Source organism: Elephas maximus, chromosome 1, assembly GCF_024166365.1.
Source record: "Elephas maximus indicus isolate mEleMax1 chromosome 1, mEleMax1 primary haplotype, whole genome shotgun sequence".
NCBI lineage: Eukaryota > Metazoa > Chordata > Mammalia > Proboscidea > Elephantidae > Elephas > Elephas maximus.
The window spans coordinates 35,129,954-35,153,279 of record NC_064819.1 but is presented as its reverse complement, the minus strand read 5'-3'; the positions used below and the strand labels follow the sequence as shown (position 1 = coordinate 35,153,279).

Genomic DNA, 23,326 nt, shown 5'->3' with positions numbered 1-23,326 from the left:
CAGTCTCAAGTGTCCACCTGATACAAGTAGCTCACTCTTCGTCAGCATCTCTTTCCCACCCATTGTCCAGTCCCTTCCATGTCTGATGAGTTGTCTTCGGGAATGGTTCCTGTCCTGGGCCAACAGAAGGTTTGGGGACCATGACCGCCAGGATTCCTCTAGTCTCAGTCAGACCATTAAGTCTGGTCTTTTTATGAGAATTTGGGGTCTGCATCCCACTGTTCTCCTGCTCCCTCAGGGATTCTCTGTTGTGCTCCCTGTCAGGGCAGTCATCGGTTGTGGCCGGGCACCATCTAGTTCTTCTGGTCTCAGGATGATGTAAGTCTCTAGTTCATGTGGCCCTTTCTGTCTCTTGGGCTCATAGTTGTCGTGTGAGCTTGGTGTTCTTCATTCTCCTTTGATCCAGGTGGATTGAGATCAATTGATGCATCTTACATGGCCTCTTGTTAGCATTTAAGACCCCAGACACGCCACATTTCAAAGTGGGATGCAGAATGTTTTCATAATAGAATTATTTTGCCAATTGACTTAGAAGTCCCCTTGCTCTGCCCTTGCTCTGCTGACCTTTGAAGCATTCAGTTTATCCCAGAAACTTCTTGCTTTTGGTCCAGTCCAGCTGAGCTGACCTTCCGTGTATTGAGTATTGTCCTTCCCTTCACCTAAAGTAGTTCTTATCTACTAACTAATCAGTAAATAACCCTTTCCCACCCTCCCTCCCTCCCTGCCTCATAACCACAAAAGAATGTGTTCTTCTCAGTTTATACTATTTCTCAAGAACTTATAATTGTGGTCTTATACAATATTTGTCCTTTTGCCTCTGACTAATTTCACTCAGCATAATGCCTTCCAGGTTCCTCCATGTTATGAAATGTTTCACAGGTTCGTCACTGTTCTTTATTGACGTGTAGTATTCCATTGTGTGAATATACCATAATTTATTTAACCATTCATCCGTTGATGGACACCTTGGTTGCTTCCAGCTTTTTGCTATTGTAAACAGAGCTGCAATAAACACGGGTGTGCATATATCTGTTCGTGTAAAGGCTCTTATTTCTCTAGGGTATAGTCTGAGGAGTGGGATTTCTGGGTTGTATGGTAGTTCTATTTCTAATGTTTTAAGAAAATGCCAGATAGATTTCCAAAGTGGTTGTACCATTTTACATTCCCACCAGTAGTGTATAAGAGTTCCAATCTCTCTGCAGCCTCTCCAACATTTATTATTTTGTGTTTTTTGAATTAATGCCAGCCTTGTTGGAGTGAGATGGAATCTCATCGTAGTTTTAATTTGCATTTCTCTAATGGCTAATGATCGAGAGCATTTTCTCATGTATCAGTTAGCTGCCTGAATGTCTTCTTTAGTGAAGTGCGTGTTCATATCCTTTGCCCACTTTTTGATTGGGTTGTTTGTCTTTTTGTGGTTGAGTTTTAACAGAATCATATAGATTTTAGAGATCAGGCACTGGTCGGAGATGTCATAGCTGAACATTCTTTCCCAATCTGTAGGTGGTCTTTTTACTCTTTTGGTGGAGTCTTTAGATGAGCATAGGTGTTTGATTTTTAGGATCATGATGGTGTTTTTTTAAAAACAGTTTAAAAGCAGTCTCACACCCTTGGCCCAGTCATTGACAGTAAGTGGTGCCATTTATCATTTTAAAATGGCCAGTAGTGGTCTTTCCAGACCTAACATGTATGTACTGACCACAGCTAGAGAGAGAGGGTGGGAAGAAGACTTCCTTCTTTTTTATATAAAATTAGAATTTCCCCCACTGAAACAGTTTTATTCCCAAATGGGTAAAAAGAAGGATAAGATGTTGTTCCCAGCTTCCATATTTATATAACGGCTCTTGTATTACTTTTTGAAAATCACTGACTTGCCTAAAATACTAAAAGCAGTAATGGACAAGTTACTCAATAATTCATGAGCAGGATTTATTATGTATTTCATGTCCATTGGTTCACCGGCTCATTGATTTTCTGTAATGGACTTCTCATTGGGGATGATCAGTCCTTCTCACAGAAAGAGTAAGCCACAAGATGGAGCCATTGTAAAACTGCCAGGGTATTTGGCTGCAGTAAGAGTGAGTTTGATCATTAGGATTTCCTTTCTTCTAGTTGGGCTTGGAGGCCCTAACCACTCTCTTGCAGATGGTCATTAACGATACAGAGTGGCCACATTTTTCCTTTGGGACTTAACTGTTCTCAGGGAGATCAGCAGATATTCCTGGCGCTGCTGAGTTTTTGAGTTGGGTCCTTGAATAGGATACCATGATGATGCTCTCAAGCATCCTTTAAGGGTTTTATGCGTTAAACTCTGTGACCTTGGGGAAGGGGTAGGGAGGGAGGCAGTGATGCACCAATACCTATTGCCATTAAGTTGATTCCAACTCATAGTGACCCTACAGGACAGAGTAGAACTGCCCCATATGGTTTCCTAGGAGCATCTGGTGGATTTGAACTGCTGACCTTTTGGTTAGTAGCCAAGCTCTTAACCACAACTCCACCAGGGTTTCCATGCACCAGTAGAAATCACATATGGAATAGCAGAATATAAGAGCAGTTTTTTTTTTTAATAGGTGAAAAATTTAGTTTGGAAAAAACAAAAAGCATGAACCACTCTAACTCACCAAATGCATTTTGAGTCTGATTTTACAGAAAAGCAAATATTTGCTAAATAGCTTCCCCTGCACTGTGCCTGGGCCCGGTAAATGATCAGCAAATGAATGACTGGATGATTACCTGATTGCTAGGAAGTGAGCAGTCTCAGGGGTAGGTTTCTGCTGCCCCCACTAAGTGTCCTCTGGAGGAATTGGCAGTGTCCTGTTACGTTAAATTGTTCAAATCAAAAGAAAGGAAAAACATGATTTCCTAACTTTGCTGCATTAGCCCCTGAATTTATACATCAGTCATTTCTTTCTTTTTCTTTTTTAAAAAGTTAACATTTATATTATTTATTTTTTATAATTAAGTGATATATATTAATCTTTAGAACTTGAGAAGATATAGTTATATGAAAAGAGGAAAATAAAAATTACGATCTTACTATCCAGCCATATCACTGTTAGTGTTTTGTGTATACTCTTTAGAACTTTCTGTGCAAATATATAAAAATGAATATAAAATATAACATTCTATTCTATACATGCTAAACAAATAATTTCTTTTATAAGGATCAGCACAAAGCTGGCTCCTATGAGGCGGAGGTTAAAGATGTCCCAAATGCCCAACTTTCCAGCTGCTGTACCACTCCATTGTCTCTAACATCAACCCCTCTTTCTCCCCTCAGCACTCTCCCTCCCATCTTTAGGGTACCTAATTCACTGCAACATCTCACCGAACTCAGGAACTGTATAAAGGAAATGACTCACGTGGTTGTGGAGGCTGGCAAGTCCCAAATTCATGGGTCGGACGTAGACTTCTTGGCCCTCAGTCTCTGCCCAAAGGCACTCAACTTTCTTGCTCCGTGGGCTGGGAAGCCCAATGCATCGCCTCCTGTGGGTCTCAGCTTCAGGTCTCTGCTTCAGGTCTCTCCTTCTTTGGTGGTGGTGAGCTCTCCTTTCTGTATTGGAATTGATATTCTTTTAAGGCAAAACTAACCAATCTTCTTGGTGGGCCACAATTATTTGCACAGCCCCACCCAATTGCCTGGGTGGGAGTCACAAGATTATGGCTAGAAAGGCCGCGCCCAAAAGTAATTAATTGCACCATACATGATATTTTGTAACCTGCTTTTTCCCCTAATTCTGGGTGTACCTATATGCAGATCTGTAATATTGAACATATACTAATAATATCTCATTACATAGATATATCATAATTTATATACCTAATTTTAGGCCAATTATGTATCATATCCATCACTTGTCTGTCAGTTTGTTGTACTGTGGTGGCTTGAGTGTTGCAATACTGGAAGCTATGTCACTGGTATTTTAAATACTAGCAGGATCACCCATGGTGGACAGGTTTCAGTGGCGTTTCCAGACCAAGACAGACTAGGAAAAATGACCTGGCGATCTACTATTGAAAAAATTTGCCAGTGAAAACCTTATGAATAGCAGCAGAACATCATCTGATATAGTGCCAGAAGATGAGTCCCTCAGGTCATCATCAAAGATAATGGGGAAGAGCTGCCTCCTTAGAGTTGACCTTAATGAAGTGGATGGAATAAAACTTTTGGAACCTTCATGTACTGAAATGACATGTCTCAAAATGAGAAGAAACAGCTACAAACATCCATTAGTAATTGGAACATGGAATGTAGGAAGTATGAATCAAGGAAAGTTGGAAGTTGTCAAAAATGAAATGGAACGCTTAAAGATCAATATCCTAGGCATTAGTGAGCTGAAATGGACTGGTATTGGCCATTTTGAATAGGTCTACTATGCCGGAAATGACAAACTGAAGAGGGATGCCATTGTATTCTTCATCAAAAAGAACATTTCAAGATCTGTCCTGAAATACAACCTTGTCAGTAATAGGATAATATCCATATGCCTACAAAGAAGACCAGTTAATACGACTATTATTCAAATTTCCACACCAACCATTAATGCCAAAGATGAAGAAATTGAAGATTTTTAACAACTTCTTCAGTATGAAATTGATCAAACCTGCAATAAAGATGCATTGATAATTACTGGTGATTGGAATGCAAAAGTTGGAAACAAGAAGGATCGATAGTTGGAAAATATGGCCTTGGTGATAGAAATGACGGGGGAGATTGCATGATATTGCAAGACCAACAATTTATTTATTGGAACCTTTTTTCAACAATAAAAACGGTGATTATACACATGGACCTCACCAGATGGAATACACAGGAATCGAATCGACTACATCTGTGGAAAGAGACAATGCAGAAGTAGTCAGAACAAGACCAGGGACCAACTGTGGAACAGACCATCCATTGCTTATATACAAGTTCAAGTTGAAGCTGAAGAAAGCTAAAACAAGTCCCTGAGAGCCGAAGTACAACCTTGAGCATGTTGTTGTTAGGTGCCATTGAGTTGATTCTGACTCATAGCAACCCTATGTACAACAGAATGAAATACTGCCTGGTCTTGTGCCATGCTCACAATTGTTGTTATGCTTGAACCCATTGTTGCAGCCACTGTGTCAATTCATTTCGTTGAGGGTCTTCCTCTTTTTTGTTAACCCCGTACTTTATCAAGCATGATGTCCTTCTCCAGGGACTGATCTCTCCTGAGAGCATGTCCAAAGTATGTAAGACATAGTCTTGCCATCCTTGCATCTGAGGAGCAGTCTGGCTGTACTTCCTCCAAGACAGATTTGTTTGTTCTTTTGACAGTCCATGGTATATTCGATATTCTTTGCCAACACCACAATTCAAAGGTGTCAGTTCTTCTTCTATCTTCCATATTCATTGTCCAGCTTTTGTATGCGTATGATGTGATTGAAAATACTATGGCTTGGGTCAGGTGCATCTTAGTCTTCAAGGTGACATCTTTGCTTTTCAACACTTTAAAGAGGTCCTTTGCAGCAGATTTTCCCAATGAAATGTGTGTTTTGACTTCTTGACTGCTGCTTCCATGTGTGTTGATTGTGGATCCAAGTAAAATGAAATACTTGACAACTTCAATCCTTTCTACATTTATCATGATGTTGCTTATTGGTCCAGTTGTGAGGATTTGTATTTTCTTTATGTTGAGATGCAATCCATACTGAAGACTGTGGTCTTTGATCTACATCAGTAAGTGCTTCAAGTCTTCTTCACTTTCAGCAAGCAAGGTTGTGTCCTCTGCAGATTGCAGGTTGTTCATGAGTCTTCCACCAATCCTGATGCCCCATTCTTCTCCATATAGCCCGGCTTTTCGAATTATTTGCTTAACATACAGATTGAATAGGGATGGCTAAAGATACAACCCTGTTGCACATCTTTCCTGACTTTAAACCATGCAGTATGCCCTTGTTCTATCCAAAAAACTACCTCTTGATCTATGTACAGGTTCCTCATGAGCACAATTAAGTGTTCTGGAGTTCCCATTCTTAGCAATGTTATACATAATTTATTATGATCCACACAGTCAAATGCCTTTGGATAGTCGATAAAACACAGGAAAACATCTTTCTGGTATTCTCTGCTTTCAGCCAGGATCCATCTGACATCAGCAATGATATCCCTGGTTCCACGTCCTCTTCTGAATCTGGCCTGAATTTCTGGCAGTTCCCTTTCAATATACTACTGCAGCTGCTTTTGAATGATCTTCAGCAAAATTTTGCTTGCATGTGATATTAATGATATTGTTCAATAATTTTCAAGTTTGATTGGATCACCTTTCTTGGGAATAGGCATAAATATGGATCTTTTCCAGTCTGTTGGCCAGGTAGCGGTCTTCCAGATTTCTTGGCATAGATGAGTGAGCACTTCCCAGCACTGCATCCATTTGTTGAAACTTCTTAGTTGATACTCTGTCAATTCCTGGAGCCTTGCGTTTTCGCTGATGTCTTCGGTGCAGCTTGGACTTCTTCCTTCAGCACCATCGGTTCCTGATCATATGCTACCTCTTGAAATGGTTGAACATTGACCAATTCTTTCTGGTATAACGATTCTGTATTCCTTCCATCTTCTTTTGATGCTTCTTGCATCTTTTAATATTTTCCTCATAGAATCCCTCACTATTGCAACTTGAGGCCTGAATTTTTTTCTTCCGTTCTTTGAGCTTGAGAAAAGCCAAGTGTGTTCTTCCCTTTTGGTTTTCCATCTCCAGCTCTTTGTACATGTCATTATAATACTTTGTCTTCTTGAGCCACCCTTTGAAATTTTCTGTTCAGTTCTTTTATTTCATCATTTCTTCCTTTTGCTTTAGCTGCTAGATGTTCAAGAGCAAGTTTCAGAGTCTCTTCTGACATCCATTTTGGTCTTTTCCTTCTTTCCTGTCTTTCTAACGACCTCTTGTTTTCTTCACGTATGATGTCCTTCCACAACTCATCTGGTCTTCGGTCACTAGTGTTGAGCGCGGCAAACCTATTCTTGAGTTAGTCTCTAAATTCAGGTGGGATATACTCAAGGTCGTACTTTGGCTCCTGTGGACTTGTTCTAATTTTCTTAAGTTTCAACTTGAATTTGCATATTAGCAAATTCTGCTGTCGGCCCCCGGCCTTGTTCTGACTGATGATATTGAGCTTTTCCATCATCTGTTTCCACAGATGTAGTCAATTTGATTCCTGTGTATTCCATCTGGTGAGGTCTGTGTGTATAGTCGCTGTCATGTTGGTATTTGCAATGAAGAAGTAGTTGGTCTTGCAAAATTCTGTAATGTGATCTCCAGCATCGTTTTTATCACCAAGGCCGTATTTTTTAACTACCGATCATTTCTTTTTTCATTTCCAACTTTCCCGTTCCAATCACCAATAATTCTCAATGCATCCTGATTGCATGTTCAGTCAATTCAGGGCTGCAGAAGTTGGTAAAAATCTTCAATTTCTTCATCTTTGGCCTTAGTGGCTGGTGTGTAAAATTGAATAATAGTCATATTAACTAGTCTTCCATGTAGGCATATGGATATAATGCTATCACTGACAGCGTTGTACTTCAGGATAAATCTTGCAATGTTCTTTTTGTTGATAAATGCAATGCCATTCCTCTTCAAGTTGTCATTCCCAGCATAGTAGACCATATGATTGTCTGATTCAAAATGGCCAATACCAGTCCCTTTCAGCTCACTAATGCCTAGGATATAAATGTTTATGTGTTCTGTTTCATTTTTGACGATTTCCAATTTTCCTGGATTCATACTTTGTACATTCCAAGCTCTGATTATTAATGGATGGTTGCAGCTATTACTTCTCATTTTGAGTTGTGCCATGTCAGCAAATGAAGGTCCTGAAAGCTTGACTCCATCCACGTCATTAAGGTCAACTCTACTTTGAGAGGCAGTTCTTCCCCATTGTCTTTTGAGTGCCTTCCAACCTGAGGGGCTCATCTTCCGGCACTATCTCAGACAATTTTCTGCTGCTATTCATGAGATTTTCACTGGCTAATTCTTTTTTTTGTCTTCAACAAACTGAAGTTTATTCTCTCACAGTCTAGTAGGCTAGAAGTCCAAATTCAGGGCGTCAGCTCCAGGGGAAGGTTTTCTCTCTGTTGGCTCTAGAGGAAGGTGTTTGTTATCAATTGTTCCCTGGACTAGGAGCTTCTCAGCACAGGAAACCCAGGTCCAAAGGACACACTCTGCTCCAGATGCTACTTTCTTGGTAGTATGAGATCGCTTTGTTTCTCTACTCACTTCTTTTATTATTATTTTTTTATTATTGTACTTTAGATGGTTTACAGAAGAAACTAGTTTCTCATTAAAAAGTTAGTATATGTATTGTTTTATGACATTGGTTAACAACTCCATGACATGTCAACACTCTTTCTTCTTGACCTTCGGGGTTCCCTTTTACCGGCATTCCTGTTCCCTCCTTCCTTCTAGTCCTTGGCCCTGGGCTGGTGTGCCCCTTTAGTGTCATTTTGTTTTATGGGCCTGTCTAATCTTTGGCTGAAGGGTGATCTTCAGGAGTGAGTTCATTACTTAGCTAAATGGGTGTCTGGGGACCGTATTCTCAGGGTCTCTTCAGTCTCTGCCAGACCAGTAAGTCTGGTCTTTTTTTGTGAGTTAGAATTTTATTCTACATTTTTCACTGGCTAATTCTTTTCAGAAGTAGACCACTGGGTCCTTCTTAGTCTGCCTTAGTCTGGGAGCTCAGCTGAAACCTGTCTGCCATAGGTGACCCTCCTGGTTCCTGAATACCTGTGGCATAGCTTCCAGCATCATAGCAACACACAAGCCCCCACAGTACGACAAACTGACAGACGCATGGGGGTCAGTCTGACTTGCACTCCCTAATGGTCACAGGATGGCTGCCAGTGCTTCTAAACGACTACATTTTTCTAGGTTGAAATTCAGCAGAAAGAACCATTGTCCCAGACTTCTCTGTCATGCACCCACCCCCACGCCTGTCACTGAGGAGGTTGACCAGGGCTGGGCCATGCTCCTAAGGGTGTAGCCTAAGGGTGGAGACATCTCTCTTGCTAATTTGTGAGCTGAGAAGGGAAGGGCTGGTTCCCTTAAGGCAGTGGTTCCTGTGTTCCTGGGACTAAAAACATCAGCATCAGCTACACCTGGGAACTTGTTAGATATGCAAATTATTGGGCCCCACCGCAGACCTAGTGAATTAGGATTTCTATGGGCTGAGCCCAACAATCTGTGTTTTAACAAACCCTCTAGGTGGTTTGCAAACCCTGGTGTAGTGGTTAATAGTTTGGCTGTTAACCAAAAGGTAGGTAGTTTGAATCCACCAGGTGCTCCTTGGAAACTCTATGGGGAAGTTCTACTCTGTCCTATAGGGTCACTATGAGTTGGAATTGACTTGATGGCAATGGGTTTTGTTTTGTTTTTCTAGATGATTCTGCTGTAGCTAAGATATAGGGTCACTATGAGTTGGAATTGACTCCACGTCACTGAGTTTGGTTTTTTGGTATGGAGCCCTGGTGGTGCAGTGGTTAAGCCTTCTGCTCCTAACCAAAAGATGGGCAGTTGGAATCCACTAGCGACTCCTTGGAAACCCTATGGGGCAGTTCTACTCTGTTGCTGTGAGTCGGAATTGACTTGATGGCAATGAGTTTAGGGTCACTATGGAGCCTTGGTGGTGCTAGTGGTTAAGAGCTACAGCTGCTAACCAAAGAGTTGGCAGTTCAAATCCACCAGCCATTCCTATGAGTCTTGATGGCATTGGTTTTTTTGTGTGTGTGCGTCTACGTGAGCTAACAACAACAACCTTAAAATCAAAATCAGAGCACAATTGCCTAGTGCCAAAAGAAGGGGAATGGCTATTGGGACATTACCTACAGCAGGTTAATGCTGAAAATAGTAAGAAAGCAGGTATTTGAATTGGAAAAAGTGATTACCGTATTTTTTTCCACATGTAACATGCCCATGTAAATAACACACCCACACATATAACGTGCACGACACCCTCAGGAAGAAAGCACACAAAGAGGTCACGGGGTTGAGAAAACGTGTAACGCATGCCTTATTTGGGTAAAATATGGTATTACAAAGACAGGGATTAAAGAAACTCTCATATCGAATCTTTCCTTTAGGGACTATGTTAATTAAAAATCACGACTGTTATCTTTCTGGATAAGGAAGTAATATCATTGCCTGAAACTCTTCTGTTTAAATGATATCTAATTCGCTTAAAAGGAGTCCCTGGGAGGCACAAACGGTTAACCACTGGGCTACAAACCAAAAGGTTGGCAGTTCAAATTTACCCTAAGTCACCTGGGAAGAAAGGCCTGGCAATCTACCTACAAAAACTCAGCCATTGAAAACCCTAGGGAACACACAGGAGTCACCATGAGTCGGAATCGACTCTACAGCATCTAACAACACATTTTAAGGCTAGTACCTGATTTTCTGTTGAGTTTTTAAAAATCTCAAAAAACGAGAAGCCCTGTCTGGGCTTCTGTCATTTGCAAAATCATTTTATGTTTCTGTGTTGCACTTAGTGAGCATTTATTTATTTTTTAAAAAGAACTCACTGATTAGCAATGTAATTAAAATGTGATTAGGCCGAGATTGCTCAAAGCCTGCTCTGCCTGCTTCAGCCACATCGGTGTAATGGTTCAGACATTTTCTTTACAGCTGAGATTTTCCAGCAAGGGAGTGGAATTAGAGATTCCCTTTACTTAATGATAGAGCTCCCCACAGGCAGCACTCCCTGAGGAATGCAGCCTGGAATAGGATCTGGGAGCCCGGGTGCAGCTCCACAGAGAAGCTGAGCGCCAGGGGTCTCCTGGAGAGTCACACACACACACACACACACACACACACACACACTCACACTCACATACACACACACATTCACATACACACACACATACTCATACATACACACTCACAATACACACATACACACGTGCACGCACACTCACACACACACACACACAGTGCAATTGGGTGCTGCTTTTACCCTCACTTGAGCAGTGGTTGCAATTTCTGGTCTTTTTTCAATGGTGCTGCTGGGAGTTAAGAGGAAGCCACTCTGTGGAATAAACTAATTTACACTAAAGTATGAATGACTGAGAACTATTGAACTTGGAGGGTTGTCTTAGTCATCTAGTGCTGCTATAACAAAAGTACCACAAGTGGATAGCTATAACAAAGAAAAGTTTATTCTTTCACAGTCCAGTAGGCTAGAAGTCCAAATTCAAAGCACCAGCTCCAGGGAAAAGCTTTCTCTCTCTGTCGGCTCTGGAGGAAGGTCCTTGTCATCAGTCTTCCCTTGCTCTGGGAGCATCTCAACACAGGAACTCAGGTCCAAAGGACACAGTCTGCTCTCAGCACTGCTTTCTTGGTGTTATGAGGTCCCATGTTTCTCTATTTGCTTCTCTCTTTGTATCTCAGAAGAGATTGGCTTAAGACACTATCTTATAAATCTCATCAATATAACTGCCACTAATTCATCTTATTACATCAAAGTGGTAGAATTTATAACACAGGGAAATCACATCAGATGGCAAAATGGTACACATCATACAATACTGGGAATCATGACTTAGCCAAGTTGACAGATATTTTTGTGGGACACAATTCAATCCATGACAAGGGAAGTGTTTAATATTTGGAGTTCTGGGCAGCAACAAAGAGAAATCAAGGGAGGGTTAGTAATTTTGAGCTGACTGGGGTTGGGGCAGCAATTTGTAGACCCTTTAAGATTTGATCCGTATTGTGGTGGCACAGCGTTTAAGAACTACGGCTGCTAACCAAAAGGTCAGCAGTTTGAATCCACCAGCTCCTGCGTGGAAACCCTATGGGACAGTTCTATTCTGCCTTACTGGGTTGCTATGAGTAGGAATCGACTCAATGGCAACAGATTTTTGGCTTTTTGCTCAGCTGCCTTAAGTAGCCTCGATTTGCCCAGATTTTTCTCTTTCTCTTTTTTGTGAATTTAGATGTTTTCTAAAAGCTCCAACTTTTCCCCCTCACTGATTTTTTTCTTAGAGCAGGGGTGAGGGAAATCCAGCTGGTGGAAGAAGCAACTATTTGCAAATATACAGTGTGAGTCAAGTGTTGGTATATTGGGGATCATGTTTTCCTTCCTGACGTATAGAGGGAGTTGGGGACAGGTCCGGAGCAGATTATCTAACAAGCGAGGTAGGCACGGGCTTACTTAAGCTTACTTACTAATCTGTAGTGAACAAATTCACATTTTTTTCACCACATCAAAGATTCTGCTTCTAGGTATGCTGTCTCTCTCCTAAGCCCACAGCATCTTCCTACAGAATCAAAGCTACTTATAAAATTTATAATCCCTGACAGGGGTAGATGATCCAGGGAGCAAGGTAAGCACGGGCTTACTGGTGCTTACTTTAATCTGTAGTGAACGATTTCACATGGGTTCCACCACATCTTTGATAAGCAACGTCTTTGATGTGGTGAGACCCATGTGAAATTGTTCACTACAGATTAGTAAGTAAGCACCAGTAAGACTGTGCTTACCTTGTTTATTAGATAATCTGCACCTGGGTAAAACACTTAATTAGAAAACCCAGTTTGGGTTTATCTCACCAAAAGGCTGTAAAGCCTCTGGGGTTTTTTGATGGATTTTGACAAGAGTCTTTTGATGTTTGTGTATTTTGAGCACTAACTGTGGACTCAGAAGAGGACATGGAACCAGGGATATCATTGCTGATATCAGCTGGATCTTGGTTGAAAGCAGAGAATACCAGAAAAATGTTTACGTCTGTTTTATTGTCTATGCAAGGCATTTGACTGAGTGGATCATATAACGAATTATGGATAATATTGCAAAGAATGAGAATTCCAGAACACTTAATCGTGCTCACAAGAAACCTGTACATAGTTCAAGAGGCAGTTGTTCAAACAGAAAAAAGGGATACTACGTGGTTTAAAATCAGGAAAGGCGTGCATCAGGGTTGTATCCTTTTACCATACTTATTCAGTCTGTATGCTGAGCAAATACTCCAAGAAGCTGGTCTATATGAAGAAGAACTCAGCATCAGGATTGGAGGAAGACTCTTTATAATGCGCAATATGCAGATGACACAACCTTGCTTGCTGAAAGTGAAAGAAGCACTTACTGATGAAGGTCAAAGACCACAGCCTTCAGTATGAATTACACCTCCGCATAGAGAATCCTCACAACTGAACCAATAAGCAACATTATGGTAAACAGAGAAAATATTGAAGCTGTCAAGGATTTCATTTTCCTTGGATCTACAATTAATGCCCAACGGAAGCAGCAGTCAGGAAATCAAACGACGTGTTGTATTGGGCAAATCTGCTTCAAAAAACCTTTAAAGTGTTAAGAAGCAAAGACTAAGGTGTGCCTGACCCAAGCCACGGTATTTTCAATCACTTCACATGCATGCAAAAGCTGTACAATGAATAAGGAAGACTGAAGAAGAATTGATGCCTTTGAATTATGGTGTTGGTGAAGAATGTTGAATAAACCATGGACTGCCAGAAGAATGAACAAATCTGTCTTGGAAGAAGTATAACCAGAATGCTCCTTAGAAGCAAGGATGGCCAGACTTTCTCTCACGTACTTTGGACATGTTATTAGGAGGGGCCGTTCCTTGGAGAAGGACATCAAGCTTGGAAAAGCAGAGGGTCAGCAAAAAAGAGGAAGACCACCAAAGAGATGGATTGACACAGTGGCTGCAACAATGGGCTCAAACATAGCAATGATTGTGAGGATGGCAAAGGACTGGGCAGTATTTTGTTCTATTGTACCTAGAGTCACTGTGAGTTGGAACCGACTCAACCGCACCTAACAGCAACTGTACACTGACTAAATATTGTGTCATGTCCTCACAAGAAGCTACTGGTTTTCAAATGTATGTAGATGCTATGCTGATTTTTAAAATATAAATTAATATAAAGGCATTCCTAGATCTACAGTCACTTTTGGTCATTATGTGTTGTTATAATTTTCAAGAAGGTGAAATCATGACTCTCAGGCAAATATATAATGAACACATGTCAAAGATTTTATTTAACTCATTAATGAGGGATCAATTAGATATTGTAAGGTGTTCAAAGAGCACTAAAGACAGTTTGACAGAGAAATGTTTGGATGAGATTGCTGGGGTAGATATAAAATTATTCAACCTCCATGAGAAGCATACATCCTTGAGGTGATCTCTTCCACTGGACAGAAATTTTTGGCATCTCTACTGGACAAAAATCTATCTGTTAACACATAACTTTATTATGTTTAGGACTCTTAATCAGTAGTAAACAGTGAGAAGAACTAAGTTATTCCCTCCACCAGGGGCTGGCAAACATTTCGGTAAAATAAATGTTTTTATAGGCTTTGTGGGTCATATACATGCTATTTCATGTTTTCCTCCTTCTAGTTCTCCTCATCCCCATCCACCTCAGCAGTACAATAAGAGGCCAGGCCGTGGGCCCAATTTGGCCTCCTAGTTTGCCAGTCCCTACCCTAGATAGTCCTTGGGTGCCCTTCCTCCCCATGTCAAGGCATGCTACCCACCTGTTTTACCTTCCAAGGTCTGTATAATTTTTCCGACAGTACTTTCTCAAAGAACAAAATCAAAGAGAACAGTTGCTATCATGTGGGATGGGGTGGTGGTAGTAAAATTTTTCATGTTAAAATTTCTTAATGTTAGAAAGACATTTTCCTAGAGTTCAGAAAAGGAATAAGATTTGTTGGGAGAGAAAGTAAGAAGAAAGGACGTTAGTATCAGAGACAGTTTAACTCTGGTTATTTAGGGGGACATTACTCCCTACAGGACATAGTGATTTAGGCAGTTTTGTCTAGCTCTTCAGGGTGCTTTGAAAATTTCTCTGCTGAAAGTTAAAAATTTTGAAATGATTTACCTTGCCACAGACTATCTTTTCTATCTCTACAAAAAAGATTCTATTTTTTTTTTTTTTTGGATTGTGTATAATGGTGCTGTTTTTTGGAAGAGGACCTCAGGAACTCAGAAGTTTTAGCAGTACCTTCCCTGTCTGGTTTATTGACCTTGACTTTATCTTTGGAAACAAATAGAAACTGGGACTTCTTACCTGTTGAGGTGTTGACGGAGGTTCTCTGTTTTGCTGTTGGTTCCTAGCAGGAAGTCTTGAATAACGCGTAGGGTAGTTGTTTATATTGATGAACATGTTTAATTTTAATTATAGGACTAAGAATTATGGTAAATTGCTTTCTTTATTTTTATGATTCAGAGCATACATATGAGTTGTTTTTAAGCAAAGATGGGAAAATGCCTTTGGGGGTTTAATGACATTTTTGGATGTGTTAAGCCACTTTGTGTTGTGTTGGTCTAGGTTTGGCTGGGAAATTGGAGATGAAATTCAGTCAAATGGATTTGTTACAAAGTGCTGCACTAGATGGCAGAAGGTGCTTGTTAAAGGATAAACATTGGTTTCACCCTCTAAAGGGCTATATGTCTCCTTATTCAGAAATCATGAAGCTTGAATTTTAATCCTGCTTAGTCAATAATCATGGACAAATCAGAAATCTTTTGTGAAGCAATATCCCTTTCCATAAACAATAAAAGCTATCTGCCATCTTTCTCATAATCCTAACAGTTATATAGTATCTTAGTCTAAATTTCCCATTTAAGCCTCACACAGCCCTGTGAAGTGGGTGGATTTCTCATTGTCATGAAGAAACAGTCTCAGAGAGATGAAAACAACTTACCATTGCACTGCTTATGGTGTTAGAGCTGTCCCTACTCTTAGACCCATGAGCTTTCTGCTCTACTGGGCTGTGGGATTCTTAATCCCCACCCAAATATGAATTTAATGTTCCTGGGTGGCATAAATGGTCAATGCACATGACTGCTAACTGAAAGGCTGGAGGTTCAAGTCCACTCAGAGGTACCTTAGAAGAACCACCTGGAGATCTTCTGAAAAACCAACCATTGAAACTCTATGGAACATAATTCCACATTGAGTCACAGCTGACTCAATGGCAACTATTTTTTTTGGCACTTTGATAGTTGATGTTGTGTTTTGCTATCATGTAGCTGAATTTTCAGGTTGAATTTGGTGTCACTTTGGTTGTGTGTGTGTGTTGTCAGCGTAGCAATGTAAGGAGACTTTATTTTTCAAAGCTAAACATTGCAAGCAGATTACACTATTTTTTGTTTTAAACTCTGATCAGAAGTGCTCTTGATTTCTAGAAATGCTGCCTTGTAACTGAGTTGTTTCCTTTTTCGTAGCATATGAATTATTTGCATTCATCAGTCACATGGGAACGTCTACAATGAGTGGCCATTATGTTTGCCATATCAAAAAGGAAGGAAGGTGAGTTTTTTTAGGAGGTAAATGATATCATTACTTTATTGAGCACCCATATGTGCCAGGCACTTCTACTAAGTGCTTCATATGTTATCTCATTTGTTTCTCACAATGGTCTTGTGGGATGTTCTCTTAAAACTGTTCTACACACCACGAGACTGAGGTTCAGAGAGGCTGAATAGCTTGACCTTAGCTAGGAAGTAGCTATCAGAACTGGAATTCAAAGCCATTCTTACCCACCACACCAAGGTGACATCCCAAAATAAACATGCAGCATGCAATAGAATATATGTCATATTTGGAACTTCTATAGGATTGCCTGATTTAGCCAAGAAACAAACAGAAAAGACCCACCAAGACAAACTAAGATAGGATGCCCAGTTAAATTTAAGCATTGTTCAGATAAGCAATGAATAATTTTTTAAATATAACTATGTCTCAAATATTGCATGTTCCAAATGTTTTATGGGCCATAAAGATAACCATCGTCTATGTTTTGATTTGTTTCTCTTTGTTTTATTGTTTTTTTGAGAGGAGGGTATGTATATGTGTCTTAGGCTGGACTCTCTAGAGGAGCAAAACCAGTGAAGGACATATATATATATAAATACATAGAGAGAGACATTTAGTTTAAGGAAATGGCTCACGCAGTTATAGAGGTGGGCAAGTCCCAAATCCATGAGTCAGCTGTCAGGCTGGGGGCTTCTCCTGACTCACATGGTTGCGGGGCCTGACGAACCCAAAGTCAGCACATCACATGGCAGACTGGTCGCTCATGGGGCTGTGGGGGCTGGCAAATCACAAAATCTTCAGGTCAGGTGACAGGCCGCTGGCTAACATCCCAAGAACCAGAGGTCAGATGGGGACAAGCTGGATGCAGGATGGAGAGAGAGAGCTTTGCCAGAACATTTATTGGATACAGGCCACACCCCCCAAGGAAAATCCTCTTACATCAGATCACAAAATGGACGGTAATTACATAATACTGAGAATCATGGCCTAGCAAAGTTGACACATAAAATTAACCTTCACAATCTACCTCTTGTCAACTTGACATCTGTACACATCTCTTTAAACCATACATAATCTCTGAATAAATAAATAAAGTCATACTTGTGCCTAACATGGTACAACTGAAAACGTACTAGCCCCATTTATATCTTATATTTTTATAAGTAATGGGATAAGGGAGGGAAGAAAACAAAAATATTTGCTATATATGTATGTAAAGCATATACATACATATGTGTGTGTGTATATATATGTACACAAACACATATAATAAATAAAGAAGAAATACTCATAACGATTACAGACCTCATTTCTGAGACTGGTCATGTGGTTGTAACTGGTATTTAGAACTACCGTCTTCTACCACCCATTCCATATTCCCTTTGCCCTCAGCAAGCACCTCAGCTGGTTGGGGTTCTTTGCCTGATGGGGTCACCCAAACCTTCATTCCTGAAGGGTCTGGGCCATTAATGGTCATGTCGGAATTGGATCACTGTAGTTTTCCATTGACTTTAATCACAGGGCATGGTAATGTTAAGAGATGCTGTAAGGGATCTCCTGCATTCCAGACACACTCTTCTTTACCTCCATTATGTAATATCAGTCCAATTCCCCTTGGTAATCAGTATTAATCGTGCCAGCCAATATGGTAACTCCCTTCTTTGCCTGTTGATCCAGAGACATGAGAAGCCCAAAGTGGCCAGGTGGCATTCTTAGCTTCCAGTTCAATGGAATCAGTGGTGTGTCTCCAGATGGGAACATTCCTACCTTTGGAACTAAGACCTCTAGACCTGCAGAGCACAGGGTCATGGGTCATGGGGACAGGAACCAAACATTTTGTGAGTGGGTCACTAGGGGTAATAGTAAGTGGTGCCACTCTCGTTTCTACCCTTTGATTCCTGGACCCATTAATCTTGGCTGTGGGAGAAACAGCACCATATACTGAACACTGGTTTAGAGTATATATGGCCTCCTGGGGAATATTGCACCAATCCTGCAAAGTATTGCCACCTAGCTGGCACCGTAGTTGTCTCTTTAGAAGGCCATTACATTGTTCTTTCGAGCCAGCTGCTTCAGGATGATGGTGAACATGGCAAGACCAGTGAATTCCATTAGCATGGGCCCACTGCTGCACATCATTTGCTGTGAAGTGAGTCCTTTAGTCTGAGGCAATGCTGTGTAGGATACCATGACAACGGATAAGGCATTCTCTGAGTCCATGGATGGTAGTTTTGGCAGAAGCATTGTGTACAGGGAAGGCAAATCTGAATCCAGAGTACATGTCTATTCCATCAAGAACAAAACACTGCCCTTTCCATGATGGAAGCAGTCCAATGCAGTCAATCTGCCACCTCATTGCTGGCTGATCACTTCAGGGAATGGTGCTATATCAGGGACTCAGTGCTGGTCTTTCTGCTGGCAGATTGGGCACTCAGCATTGGCTGTAGCCAAGTTGGCCTTGGTGAGTAGAAGTCCATTTTGCTGAGCCCAGGCATAGCTTCCATCCCTGCCACCATGGCCACTTTGTTTCTGAGCCATTGGGCAATAGCAGGAGTGACTGGGGAAAGAGGATGACTGGTTTCCACAGAATTCATCACCCTATCCACTTGATTGTTAAAATTCTTCTCTGCTGAGGTCACCCTTTGGTGAGCATTTGCATGAGACACAAATATCTTCACTTATTTGGCCCGTTGAGAGATGTCTACCCGTATACCTATTCTCAATACCTCTTTGTCACCAATTTTCCAATCATATTCCTTTCAAGTCCCTGACAATCCAGCCAAACCACTGGCCACAGCCCATAAATCCGTACACAATCACATACCTGGCCATTTCTCCTTCCAAGCGAAATGAACAACCAGTTGTACTACTCGAAATTCTGCCTATTAGGAAGATTCTCCTTTACCTCTCTCCTTCAGGGAGGTCCCAGAAAGGGGCTACAGTGCTGCTTCTCTACTTTCAGGTGGTGCCTACGTATCGCACAGAGTCATCTGTAAGCCAGGCATGAGTTTTCTCTTCCTCGGTTGACTGATTATAAGGAACTCCCCATAAACCCATAGATGTAGGCTGGGAGAGGGAAGGAAATGTGACAAGAATGGATACCAAGAGCATCTGGGCCACTTCCTCTTGTAACTTACTGTGCCTTCAGGTCTTCCTTGAGCCCAGTCTTGTATATACCACTTCCATTTTTTTTTTTTTATTTAATGATGGAGTACTACTGTGCATGTCTGACTTTATGACTCTGTGGGTCAGACAGCACCCATTTCATGATGGGCAGCTCAGGCTGCATGGTGACTTGGTGGCTCAGTCCCCTCTAATGCCCAGTAACAAGCCAAAGGCTGTTTAACATAACAAAGACAATATATGTATATATGTGCATACTACATATAAACATGTATATATGTTCACAGGTTTTTTTATACTTTCAGGTATGTGCAGGATACATATAATTTTGTAACTCGTTTTTTCCCACTTCATATTATAATTATTTTCTCATTTCACCAAATCATTTTTGAAGACATTTTAATAGCTTTATAATAGTTCACTTTATGGGTATTTAGTTCTGGTTTTTAGCTCATTTTATAGCTAATACTGAAATAAACATTGTTGTGCATAATTCTTTAACTCAGTTTCTTGAGTCAAGAAATTTCTACAAGGGGAATTTTGGGATCAGAGGGTTTACAGTGTTTGGAGGCTCCAGATATATATTAGTAACTATTTTTTGTTTGAGCTGTAGAATCAAAAAGCAGTTGTGATTTCCCGCCATTCTTCTGTTTCTTTTTATACAACAGATGTGAGTTTGGTTATCTCAAGGCATGTTGGTTTTTTTATCAACTGTGCTGATATTACGCAGTAACTTCTTTCTGCAGATTTTCTTGGAACTGACTTAAATCTATCCAAATGCATCTGCTTTTTTCTTTTTTTCAGGTGGGTGATCTACAATGACCACAAAGTTTGCGCCTCAGAAAGACCCCCCAAAGACCTGGGCTACTTGTACTTTTACTGCAGGATACCAACCTAAACCTCACACACATAAAATCGGCAAGAGAAGCCATATGCCTTTTTAATTTGCCAAAAAAGAAAAAAGTAAGAAGTTGGGACAGCCAGATATGAAGGAATACATTGGGTATTTATAGTGTATTTAAAGAGCACGATCGTTTGACGCCTTCTGAAGAAATTTCTATTAATGATGAGACACTACCGTAGATAGTTTTTGTAAATGTTCAAGGAGAGGATGATTTACAAAAAAAAAAAGTATTCATATTGCTGGTGGGGGTCCACCTCCAGTGTATCACAACTGGGAATGTACCGCCAGCCCTCTCCACCGCTGTTGTGGCCTCGAGAGAAACCAGTTAATGTGGCCAGTGTGCGGCCTCACCAACCATCAGCGAAAAGCCCGCTTTTGTTTCATATCAAAAATCAGCCACTGGGCTAGGCTCTATTTGTGACACATTTTTTTTTTTTTCATTACACACAATAATTTCTGACCTCTCTGTGTATAATAAGAGCATCTGCAATGAAAGATATTTTTTATTTAAATCATATCAGAATTCATAATATGATTGTGTGAATGTGTGTGAATGAAAAAGAGAGTGTGAGATCTTTATAGTCAACTAGAAAATCTGTGATGGATTGGTTTTTAAAGGCTAAAACAGTATTAAGTGTAGCTGGAAAAAAGCAAGAAAATATTTTAAAGAAACTATAACTCAGGAACAGTTTTAAAAATTAGTTTCCCAGTTAGATTTAAGGAAAAGGGCTGAGTTATCCCTTTAAGTGCTGTGAAGAAGTCACTTAGGTTTGTGACACTCGATGGTATAACACCAGATGTCCACAGCAGCACAGTGTTGTACTTTGCCAAAGGTAGATGAATTCCGTTTCTTAGCAACCCTTCTCCCAAAAGTTAGAGTGTTCGTTTTTGGTTAAATCAGCCGATTTCTTCTTATCATAACACATGACAGCTTCCTGGAATCATGTTCTCTGCCCCAACTTTGTTGGTCATTTTCCCGTCTCTGAGCTCTTTGCTGCCTCCATTTCCGTGTTTTCCGGGGCTGAGTCTTGTCTCTACCCTTCTCGTTTTATTGCCTCCTGATTTGCCTTCCAGGGCCTGGTGGCACAGTGGTTACGTGTTTGGCATTAACCAAAAGGTCGGCAGTTCAAACCTACCAGCCACTCTTTGGAAACTCTATGGGGGCAGTTTTGCTCTGTCTTATAGGGCTGCTATGAGTCAGAATCGACTCGATGGCAACGAGTTTGTTTGTTTTTGACTTGCCTTCAATGCTTATCTGCTGTGATCAACAATTGGATCTTGGACACTTTAAGGATTTCAGATACAAAGAAACTTTACATGACATCATGGAAAACCATTCTTTTCATTTTGGTATTTTAGCATTTTAGATGCAACCTGGGATTCGATCAGAATTTCAAATGTGATTTAAAAAAAAATTGGAACAGTAGCATCCTATAATTTTCCTGCTACTCTGCACCAAATTCCAGGGCCTCTCAAGTTTCTGTTTCAGATTATTAAGTCAAATGAAAAAGACAGGATTTATTGCTGACTGCTTAATGTGTATTTGGTTGAAAGACTCTTTCTAGAAGACTGTAGGAGAATAATGTAAAACCAATTGTGTGAAATAAAGCATGGTGGATCCTGACGTGGTGAGTTGTGAACAATCAGGATTCTTGTTACCACTGGGGCCCTTGTCTCACAGGAGACCAGTTAGGCCATGTGAATGAGGGACATGGAACCCAGGCCTGTGGCCTGGAGACCTGGGTCCTACCCTGACTGCTGTGAACCTTGGACAAGCCCCTCACGCTCTCTGAGCCTCACTTTCCTCCCCAGCACAATGGTGTGTTGACACCTGCCCTCTCTTCACGGCCGTGCTTTGAGGATACAGTGAGATATTTAATACGACAAACCTTTCAAGAGCAGAAGGTGGTGTGCCAGGGTGGGTTCTAGTAGAGTTTACTCCCTCCCTTCTCTCGTCTGATGTTTTCTTCGCTTTGGGAACAAATGAGACTTGGCAGGAGCGAGCTCATGGTGCAGCCCCCTGGTGTCACCTTTAGCGTTGACTCAGATATCCTAAAGCAGCCCCACTTTGTTACAGGAGTCCCTGGCTCCTGTGGAAACCCCCAGGCTAACTAGCCTTACAAAAAAACAGCCGCTTAGGGCTGAGCATCATAGAATAGGCTCCAGACATGCATCAAAAATGACCTGTTTTCAACCATGTTATAAAATGAAGGCCTTTTTGGGGGGGGAAGAGGAGGATTAGGAATTTGGAATGAAATGTAGAGAAAAGATAGCATGTGTATTTTGAACAAAATAAACATTTTATAATAAAACTTTGCAAAATGGTATAAAATCAGTATTTAAAATTATAGGCTACAAATTATTTAATTTCATGAAGTAGAAAAAGAAATTTAGCCCTTCTGATGCCTAAACATATTGTAAGGAGGTGTAATATGGCTGTCTTTTTTCTGACTCACAAAACAAAGGGCTATTTCTACAAGGCAAAGTTTTGTATCTGTACTATTCTTCCTTTCAGATGAGAGTTGGGATAAACTGAAGCAAATAATAGGTTTCTTTTTTGCTTAAAAATGTATTTATATGTATATCTTAATATATACAAAAATATATTTCCCGGGAATAAATGGCTGGAATATACTGCTTAGTTTTACACATGTGCCATGTCTAGACGAGATTATTTGTGGCTAAAAACTGGAATAATGTGGACTGTGTCACCTGATTATCAGCCCGTTGGGGTCGTCTGTGTGACGCGTGTGATATAATTGTGAAACCCTCACTGTGTGTGGCTGTATGTATGAAACAGAGTGCTCTCTTCCTGTAAATACCTTTTGATACCCATTTCTGTAGAGCCCCAATGAATGTGTCTTTAGAGAATATAATGTATCAAAAATGTATTTTGTCGATTGATCTAAATGCCCATGTAACTGATCAGAGTTCCGTTTGGGTCAGATTGGGGTTTTCCTTTAAAGGGAAAAACTATGCAGAAAGGACT

At 40.6% G+C, this 23,326-nt stretch overlaps 1 protein-coding gene across 1 annotated transcript in view; it reads left to right on the top strand.

Annotated features, from left to right (window-relative positions):
- The window catches only part of USP13 (ubiquitin specific peptidase 13), a 150,403-nt gene extending 129,586 nt beyond the window's left edge, over positions 1-20,817 (top strand). Inside the window, exons 20-21 of the mRNA XM_049881750.1 lie at positions 16,220-16,304; positions 20,238-20,817. Coding sequence (XP_049737707.1) covers positions 16,220-16,304; positions 20,238-20,331 — 179 coding nt within the window. The 3' untranslated portion in view covers positions 20,332-20,817. The remainder of the gene's footprint in view (positions 1-16,219; positions 16,305-20,237) is intronic.
- The last annotated feature ends 2,509 nt before the right edge of the window (positions 20,818-23,326 follow it).